This window comes from Rhincodon typus, chromosome 7, assembly GCF_021869965.1.
Source record: "Rhincodon typus isolate 14 chromosome 7, sRhiTyp1.1, whole genome shotgun sequence".
Lineage (NCBI taxonomy): Eukaryota > Metazoa > Chordata > Chondrichthyes > Orectolobiformes > Rhincodontidae > Rhincodon > Rhincodon typus.
Window position 1 is genome coordinate 50449005 of NC_063338.1, and position 10241 is coordinate 50459245.

Consider the following 10241-nt stretch of genomic DNA (forward strand, 5'->3'; position numbering starts at 1 on the left):
GACCCGAAACGTCAGCTTTCCTGCTCCTCTGATGCTGCTTGGCCTGCTGTGTTCATCCAGCTCTACACCTTGTTGTCTCTAACCTCATACTTTACCATGTTGTATTCCATCTGACACTTCTTTGCCCACTTGCCTAGCCTCTCCAAGTCTTTCTGCAGCACCCCTCACCCCCACCACTTCCTCAACACTACCTGCTCCTCCACCTGTCTTTGTCTCATCTGAAAACTTTTCCTTGGTTCCTTTGACCAGATTGTTAATGTATAATGTGAATAGCTGTGGTCCCAGCACAAATCTCTGTGGATCTCCACTGGCTTCCATCCTGAAAAAGACTCCTTTATCCCTACTGACTGGAGTAACTGAGTGGGTTCTAATTTATAGGTATCATAATACTGTAAAATACATACTGAGAGTATTTTGTACAGGTTTATTTTCTTTTATTTACAATATATTTTCAGTCTAGATATTCCTTACAGGTAATACTTACAAATTAGAAGCCTGACATTTGTTTAGCAAGCACATTGAAATATCAATAAAATCTCTGCAGCAAACAAATAATTCTTAAAATGCTAATCGTTTGCATGCATAATCATGAAGACAAATTATATTCACTTAATCTAATCAGAGAGTCAGCTAGCTTTGAATTGAGTGCCATCAGAATACATCAGTAACATACACACCATGTGATTTCTGTTTGCCACACATGTCAAACACAGCCGATTGTAATCTTCTTTCAAGTTGAAATCAATGGACAAATAAATTGCAGGCCATGCACCTATTATTTTCTAATAAGCTGCCAGCTGCATGCATTGCCCTCTCTGTGACCTGTGGAATGAGATGCTTTTGCCCTCATTTTGTGAATATTGAACATTTGAGTGTCTATAGCCTCTGTCAATATTGGGGCTGGAGGTGAATGATGTCAAATTTCACCCCACAGGCCACCATGTCAGTTTCCTGGTTCTATCCTGTCCTCGCACTGTTTTCTGCACACAACTGTCACTTGAGCTGCTTGGACTTGGGATTTTCTAAAGACCTCCAGATCCCTGGAGGTAGCAGGTGACTGCACTGGAATAAAAGCAGTCTCTACAGGATGGGGGAGGGGGCTGATGAGGGCCAATGCTGTAGACAGACTTAAGTGCCCTCCTAGCCTCTTTGGTTCCAATAGCATCTGCAGGCTGACATTTAAAGGAAATTCCCCTCCCCACAATGGTGACATGACTGCTAAGGCTTGTTTTGAGTCTACGTTTGAAAAATAAAATTATACTGTTCTGTCCCTCGCTTTATGCAATCTTGTTGCTGTTTTCCAACTCCTCTTAGAATCCTAAAGTAGTTGTTGACTGGATGTAATGTTCATAACATGGGTCCCACTCATTGGTTGGAGTTCCTTGTGAGAGAGCCCATGCACTCAGACAGAGGAAAAAACCCAAGTACACCTTCTCCATGGGTAACAGCAGCCATTTTCTATTTTCGTTTTCAATTCTTGTTTTCAATTCACGTGAGTATGGAAAGAAAAATATGACATATGCAACGTTAAATCCTTAGAATTTTCTTGACTTATTAGGTTTTCACCTGCATTCACAGTTAGTTAGATCACATTCGCAGTTAGATCAGCAGCAGCCAAAATGCAGATATCTTTGATTACTCAGCGCTTGGAAGTATCTCTCCAGTTTGCATGATCACCAGGTGCTTTGTCCTTTGAGAGGCAAAGGGAAAGAGAAATTTCTCCAATTTGTTCTAGTCACAAATCCTGTCCTTATGTCAAAAACAGCTCCTTGATGTAGAGCTGGTGTTTGTATCCCAATGTCTGAGTTCCTTGCTTTCAAGCTGAATAATTACAGGAAATGTTTTATACATTTAACATTCTGAATTTCTCATTTGTTTTCAGTACATATTCCAACATCTGCGATAATTTGCTCCTAATTTCCCATAAAGATGTAAATCAAACAGGTGATACAGGTCTGATTAACTGGCTTCAGTTGAATTGGATTTAACTCTTAAATTCAGTTCAGACTGGTTCTTTTTATTAATAGCTTGGCTCAATGAATCTTGGCTCGGCCTGTGATCAGGTAATTACTGTGACTTTTTTTAAGTCAGTGTCTATCCTTTTTTCAAACCATTTTAGTCCGTAGAAGTTCCAGGTATTAAAATCAATTACGCAAGTTGATGATTTGATAATACAATTATTTTTCTATTGTGATACTAACCATAGTTTGGTTTTTGACGCGATGTTGTCATATCCCTAAAGTTTTTGCTTACCACTGCTACTACACTAACTTACCCGCAGTTATGTTTTCTCCCTAGAATGTTAGAATTTGATTTTTGTAAGATCAAAAGCAATTTACATGCTCACTATCTGTGTAACAATCTCTATTAAAACCCTACTTAGACCACACTCAGCCCAACAAGTTGATGCAAGTTTTATATTTCACATGAGCCTCCTCCTACATTTCTTGATTCCTATTCATCAACATATCCATTCGCTACTTTCCCCGTCAAGTGCTCAGTAAACTGCCCTTTAATTGTAACTGTGGCAGATTGTTGAACTATTCCCTCTGGCAGTGAGTGCTAAATTCTACCCACTCTCAATGTGAAGACATTTCTATTAGTGACTGTTTTATTTTTAATTCTGGCTTTACTTCATCTTCTCTGCCTAACCAATTAAACCCTTATATAACATTGAAGACCTCTATTATGTTCCCCTGCCACCCCCAAATCTTTATTGTAGAGGAAAGGGCCAAGTTTGCACAGTGTTTTATCCTTTCTGTATCATTCTAGGTGATTTTTATCTTCTAATCTGTTGGGCTGAATGTCCTCTCAGTAGGGTTTTAAAAAAATGTATTTTAATTTTGAATATATACTTCATTTATTAATTGTCTATAAGTTAAGAGATTTTTATTGCAAAAGAACTATTTTATTCTTGAACAAGTTATCTTTATGTACAAACAGAAGGTACTAAAGCAGTTTTGTAGAGTCTTTGTGGATTAAGAAAAGAACCAAAATTGGCGTTTGACATTTCTGCAGTTGCAAAAGCGTTTCCCACTCATGCAGGAAAATATTTATATAGATTTTGAGGAAACGAGAGGGTCTGATAATGGGACAGACCTTTGTGGTACTTTGGCAGAAATACCTTAGATGGTGGTCTGTCCCTACTGTGCCTTGACAGCAGCTGCCTCGCACTTTTGTGCATCCCTCGGTGTGTAGTCCTTGATCTGGGAATGTGCCAGTCTGCAACACTCATTTGAGGTCAACTCTTTACAATGGAAGACCAACAAGTTTCGGGCAGACCAAAGAGCATCTTTCACCGAGTTATGGTCTTCTGTGCACAGTCAATGTTTGTCTCACTGTGTAACCCAGGAAACAGACCTTCCCATCACCAGCCAAGCTAGGTCTTGATGCTTGTTGAAAAGCTCTGGTGATGAGGCATTCTGCCAAATAACTTAGACAGTATGCTCAAGGAGCAACAGGATCAACCCTCTCTTTTTCTTGCAGGGTCTCAAGGATGCTACATGCTAAACACTATCTCATGGACTTGTGGTCAAAGGTGTTTTCTTTTGCAAATTTTTTCATAAGGACAGGTGATACGGAACAGTTCAACTACTTGGAGTGTTTTCTTTGTTACACCAGGGACAGGTAGAACCTCAGTACGTAATGACACTTGGTGTTTATGTGCCAAGGGTCTACACATAGGTTGATGCAGCTGCACACAAAGATGGCCATCAGGATGAGGGTGGCATTGACTATGTTCTTCCTCCGACTTATCGAGAGCTTTGTACATTGTGTCCCTGCCGACATGGTCATCTTTGATCTCCAGATGAAGTGGAAGATATCTCGGGTGACTGCAGTGGCGCAGGCTCGGGGAATATCTAGACCTATGCCACATACAATACTGAGGATATCTTGCACCTGGTGACCAGGTTTTTACCTGCAGTGGAGAGGGAGTGGTGCTCCCATCTGCCCGGTTGCTTCCTCACTTTGGCAAAATGCTTCTCTCTAGGTTTGGTGCATGCCCAGTCTCTCCGAACCATTTTCCCAGCACCTTTTGGATAGAGTTGTTTTTTGCAAAAATGTACTTCATTCATAAAGAAAATTTATGTACATGTATAGGTATGGAAGCAGTTCTGTACAATATTTGTATATCAAGAAATTCACATATTAGAATCTGACGGAATGGTCCAGCTGCTTGGAGTGTTCTGCAGCAACAAGGCCAGGCCCATCCTTCATAATGGGGGTGACAGGTAGAACCTAACCCTAACCTTTACTTAGAGATAATTGCAGAGACATTGAGTTGTGATCCTCCAGAACTCCCTAGATTGTGAAATCAGTGCTGGAGTATCCTTTTCCTAATATGGGAACCAGCACTGTTCAGTGTTGGGCAACATGGTGGCTCAGTGGTTAGCACTGCTGCCTGTCAGCGCCAAGGACCCAGGTTTGATGCCAGCCTTATGTGGCCGTCCACATGGAATTTGCACGTTCTCCCCATGTGTGCGTGTTTTTTCCAGGTGCTCTGGTTCGCTCCAACAGCCCACACATATACAAGTTAGGGGGATTGGCCATGCTAATTTGCCCATAGTATCCAGGGATGTTAAGGCTAGGTGGATTATCCATGAGACATGCAGGGTTACGGGAATAGGGTAGGGGCGTGGACCTGGGTGGGCTGCTCTTTGGAGGGTTGGTGTGAACTTGATGGGCCAAATGGCCTGCTTCCACACTGTAGCGATTCTATGAGTACCGAGTACAGTCTTCCCAAAATTCTATACAAGTTTAGTATAACTCAACTACTTTCCAATTCTGTCTATGTAGAATTGAAGATTAATTTGTCCATCTAACTTGCTTGTTTTAGTTTTTAAAATGCATGGATTTGCATACGGGCTTGTATTTTGTTGATTATCTCCATACTTTCCATTTGTCCCACTGGTCTTTTCCATGTACTTTTTAACATTTAACATAGATTTTCTCCTATTGCCCTCCTAATTAGTTTTATCTTACCCTACTGACCTCCTTATTCCTTTTGAAAGGATGAGAATGCTGTTTTGTTTGGCGCAAGAAAGTTTATTTTTAATCTCTCTTGCACTTTCCAATATTCAAATGAGATATGGACTAGTGTATTAAATGCATGCATACCACTTTTCATATAGGGGCCATAGTATTCCTTGGGGTATACCAAGTTAATATTCAAAAAGAATCTGGATAAGGTACAGCTTATTTCTTTGATCTGTTGTTACGATCACAATGAACATAGGTCTAAACATATAACTTCATGGAAATACATGCAATTTTAATTTTAGTTTGTATAGTTTTCCTGCAGGTATCCAGTTACCTTGAGACTCAGTACTTTTCTGTATAACATTCTGGGAGCAGTGACATTAAGGTTTGCTCACAGTCTTGATGAGAATACTTTGAATCAATTAAAAAGGTAAATTAGACATTAGTGAGAGTTCTCTAGGCTGAACTGAAATGTCAGCCAAGATCAATTTGATTATGCACAGTTTTGAGTGAGATTCTTGTGAGGACTGGTATAATTATTTCATAAGTACAAGGCTTTTGTTAAAATTACTAAGCCTCTTGAATGAATCATAGGGTGTTTTTCAGCGTACAACATATACATTTTATCTTTATTTTAATACTGGTCAGTTGGAAACATTGTGGCTGATAATGTAGCATGTAGTACTCACTGTTCTATTTCTTATCAGGCACTAGATTCTATTATCACTGGATCTGAGGCCATACCCCACCTAATGCAGCTCAGTACAAGTAGAGAGGGCTGTTTTCCATTATGTGGTTGATATACCTAAAACAAACGTCACTTGATATCTTTTGTAAATGGGCAACAGGAAGAAGGAACATGAGAAAATCTTTTTTTTTATCTCCTAGGATAGCCATGATCTTCCATAAGGATTAAAAGACATATAGATAAATACATGAATAGGAAATGTTTGGAGGGATGTGGGACTAGTTTAGTTTGTGATTATGGTCAGCATGGACTGAAGTTTCTATTTTGGTGCAAAAGACTCTGATTACCTAGCTTTCTTTCAGCTACACTGTGAGTACATGAGTTGATGTTTCTCCTCTTCAAACTTGCTGCTGTCACCCTCAACAGGCTTAGTACTCTTTATTTGCTCCAATTGAAAGTGGAATTTTGGCACTTTTTAAAATGCTATGGCCAAAATAATGGAAGAGACACGAAAATATTGTCATTTTTAGTTTGAGTTTAGTTTGTTTATGCATAATGCGTGTACAGCACATGAGAAACAGAAGAAGCTGAGATCATATTAGTCGTATTTAGTTTTCACATTGCATTCTGTATCATCTTGTGATATTCTAATAAAGAAAAACAGTATGGTTACTTTTATGTCACAAATCTGGGCCAGTAGCATAACAAAAACTAAATTAAAAGCAGACAATGGTTATGTCCCTTTACTAAAGCCTTAATATCATGTCAGAATAAATACACTTGTAGCTAGTAATAGGTAACATTGCATAATATCAGTAGTTTTAACATTGAAGTAACTGCATTTGCAATTTGTTGCAAAAAATGAGATTATAAGAGTTTCTATCAAAAAAAAAACAAAATAGAGTAACTACTTAAGTCGTATTCTAAATTGTTGAATTAGATATTAACATGATCTGGGGTCAGAGAATGAGACAGGACTGAGATCTAATTGATACTGGAACCTGTGACATTATATTTAAAAATTTTGGAAAGCTGCTGATACATTCCCAGGCAGTTTGCATGCAGAGTGACATATAGAGTGAAAATCAGTTTCAGAGACCATATTGTGAAGAAGGGGGACAGCATGGATGGGACCAAGCACTGTTAACAGTGTCCTTCTGACTCCTGTGAAATTAGGTACAAGGAGAGCTCTTGACACTTCCAACACCATAGATGTCTTAATTTGGAATTTCATTTTTAAAAACTAACTTACATTCTTGGTGGTAGCCTTCCTTTAAGGACCACAGACTAGGTCACCAGTTGAATTAAGAAACTGAACAGTGCAGGCCCAATGTCACTTCTGTTGAGCAATGACATATTTTCTGGAAGGCTCGTTAAATGTATATTAGGATACTCAGAAACATATTCAAGTGTCCAAAAGCCTGTTTAAGGTAATCTCTTGACATTCTTATCGAGCTACCATTAGTAGCCTAAATTGGAAAACAAAACAACAATAAACAGTATGAGTGGTTCTCCATTCAGGTGCTTCTAGGCAGGAACAGTACTGGAATGGAATGCTGGTCAAGATATCACAGGCATACAATGCCTAAGTTTTTTGGTTTTAAACTGCTTAAATTAATGTCCTGTAATCTCATAGCCAGTGCTCCCTGTGTGTAAAGTTTCTCATGAACTGCAGCAACCAATGAGATTCAGAGACAGATTAAACCTTGGTGATTATTAGCCATTTAGAGGTCCTTAAATATGGTTTAGATTGTGAAATTGTTAACGCCTGAAAGGTTCCCTTAATCACTACAGGTTGGATGCCTTAGACATATTAAGACACCAGGAATTGCCTCAGAAGTTTTTGCCCATAAAATTGGGAACCAATTTCTCTCAGAGACTTGAAAAATAAATTAAACATGATGAAAAAGGCATGCTTCAATAATTCCCTACTATACGTCCCTACTATTTTGATGAGATATTTACGTTACTTATAAATGGAAAGAATAATTTATTGAATAATTTCTGAATATAAAGCATATATGTTTCATTAAATTCACTATGGGAGAACAAGCAAAGGAATTTTTATCTAAATTGAATCTTGTAGTGCCTTGAAGATATTTTTCCCAAATTTGCCATGGTGTCCAAAATGTCATCTTTATTCAAGTGAATAGCGAAGACTTTAAGATAATTGAATCATAGAAGGAGATTTGTTTGTGGTATAAAGTTGAAATACCATGTGGGTTAGGCATAATTTTGTAATTTTTTTCCTCCCTCCAGGTGTTCTCCTATACGGCAGAAAAAGAGATCAGGACAGATGATCTATGTCTGGATGTGTCTAGACTAAATGGTCCAGTTGTCATGTTGAAGTGTCATCATATGAGGGGGAACCAACTGTGGGAATATGATGTACAGGTTTGCTTGATACTTACTTAATCTTGATTTACAAAGCAAGTTCAGAGATCCACACTTCATGAAACTGTTTAAAATTTGGTGATACAAATTATGCAGAGAAAATTTCTTCCTTAGTCGAGTATAAATATTCTGCTCAAATTATTGCTTTTTTTAATCACTATGTATTCTTTAACCTGCATTTGCAATAGTCGCCAAAGACACCAGTAGCATTTTGGACGTTATGAATGCCCCAGCAATGGATGGAAAGAATTGAAGGTCAAGGTTTCATGTTTCAAGATTTTTACTGTAACAAACTATAAAATCAAGATAGACCAAATGCTACCTAGCTTGCAACTAATAGACCAAAATAAAGAAGTCATTTTAGCATCAATTAACAAACATAATTGAGATAGATTCTGTGATCCCCTTGTAGTACCCCACACATCTTCCAGATGTGTAGCATTACAGGAACATGTCCAAAGCAATTTCCAACTCTCCAGCAGGCTCACTTCTCCTTCCTATGTTAAGTTGAAACTTCCTCTGTCCATCAAAATTCATTCGACTCAGCCTGGGTATTTCTGTTTTGATTTTTACTGAAAGGCCCAGCAGGTGACAACAATGATGGAGGGCACTGAGCAGGGGTGATGAGCAGTTTGCTGTGACATCCAGCAGGTAGTACTGATGCTGGAGGGCAGCTGGAGCAGTCAAACAGACTCTTGCTTGGGTTTAAAAAAGAAGATATACAGAGGGACCTGCTTCTGGTGCAGTAAAAGTGTCCCTATCCCTGGACTGGGAGCTCCATGTTCAAATCCTACCTGCTCCAGAGGTGTGTAATAACATCTCTGAACAGGTTGATTAGAAAAATATATGAAATGAAAAAGAAAAGACAGAGCAATCCTCAGCAGGCCAGGCAGCATCAGAGGAACAGGAAAGCTGCTGTTTCAGGCCGGGAGCCTTCTTCAGAAATGGGCTTTGCAGTATAACTCACTCAGAGATAGTAAGAACTGCTGATGCTGGAGTCTGAGATAACAGCATGGAGCTGGAGGAATATAGCAGGCCAGACAGCATCATTTCTGAAGAAGGGACCTGACCTGAAACGTCAGTTTTCCTGCTCCTATGATGCTGCTTGGCCTGCTGTGTTCCTCCAGCTCTACACCTTGTTATCTCAGATTCTCCAGCATCTGCAGTTCTTACTATCTCAGAGCAATCCTCAGCCCAGTGTAACCCACAGGTTTCATTCTATATATACTGTAAATAGTTTGTTGTGTATCCTTAACTTCCCTTCCTGTTTGTAATGACCCGGTGCCAGTAGGAAAAAAAAACCCTTGCTTCATGATCTTTGGGCTGTCCATATGTTCAAATCTCATGTTAGACTTAAATTTCCAAAATTTCCATCTTTACCTTTTTGGATAGCAAACAAACTCTTACAGGATCCTACCATAAAACAATCCTTTTGCTTCTCCACAGCAGCTGGTTTCTTTTTCTCTCTCTCTCTGTCACAAGAAGTAGTTGTGCTTTTTTTTTCAGCGAGGTACTGTGTAAATGTGTGAAATGAAGCCATAAACAAGCCATTAGAGCAGCACAAACCCTGAATCATTTTCCAGACAATCTTCAGGCTGTTTCTAGGGGTGCCATTGAAAATGATGGTGGAGCCCCTTTACTCTTCAATTTTGCCAGCCACTTTACTCTTCAATTTTAGTCTTTTAAATAGAAAATCAACTTGGCAACAGGGAGCCTGTGAACAGGGGAAGGCTTCATGGCGGGAAAATTGTCACTGTATTGCTGATGCAAATGCCTCACAGGGTTTGACTGAAATGCCTGTGAAATCAGTTTGTGGAAAGCAGCAGTCATCTTTGCACCCTGAACACTGTCACAGAGCAGTCTGCAGGAGCTCCTCATGCAATGGTGAGCCTCTATTTATGGATGCCCTTAAGCCTGCCACTGGCACCAATGACCTGATTGCATCTTATTTTCTTGTTATCTGACCTCATGATATGCAACTGCTGAGTAGCCAAGATTCACATTCAGCTGGGGCCTTTGTGACACTATCAAATTTGCATTGTCCTACTAACTGCTCATTTAAAATGTTGGGTTGGCTTCTTGCCACACCTGGGAGCATTGCCAGTGCTGTACAGTAGCTGCCTCCAATGAAAGCAGGAGGAGATTGGATCCAGCACAATGCAGGAGGAGATTGGATCCA

At 39.4% G+C, this 10241-nt stretch overlaps 1 protein-coding gene across 6 annotated transcripts in view; it reads left to right on the forward strand.

The window, feature by feature from the left end:
• The window catches only part of galnt13 (UDP-N-acetyl-alpha-D-galactosamine:polypeptide N-acetylgalactosaminyltransferase 13), a 349729-nt gene that overhangs the window by 287303 nt on the left and 52185 nt on the right, over positions 1 to 10241 (forward strand). For all 6 annotated transcript variants that reach the window (XM_048599345.1, XM_048599346.1, XM_048599342.1 and 3 more), the window contains one exon: positions 7928 to 8062. In XM_048599345.1, coding sequence (XP_048455302.1) covers positions 7928 to 8062 — 135 coding nt within the window. The remainder of the gene's footprint in view (positions 1 to 7927; positions 8063 to 10241) is intronic.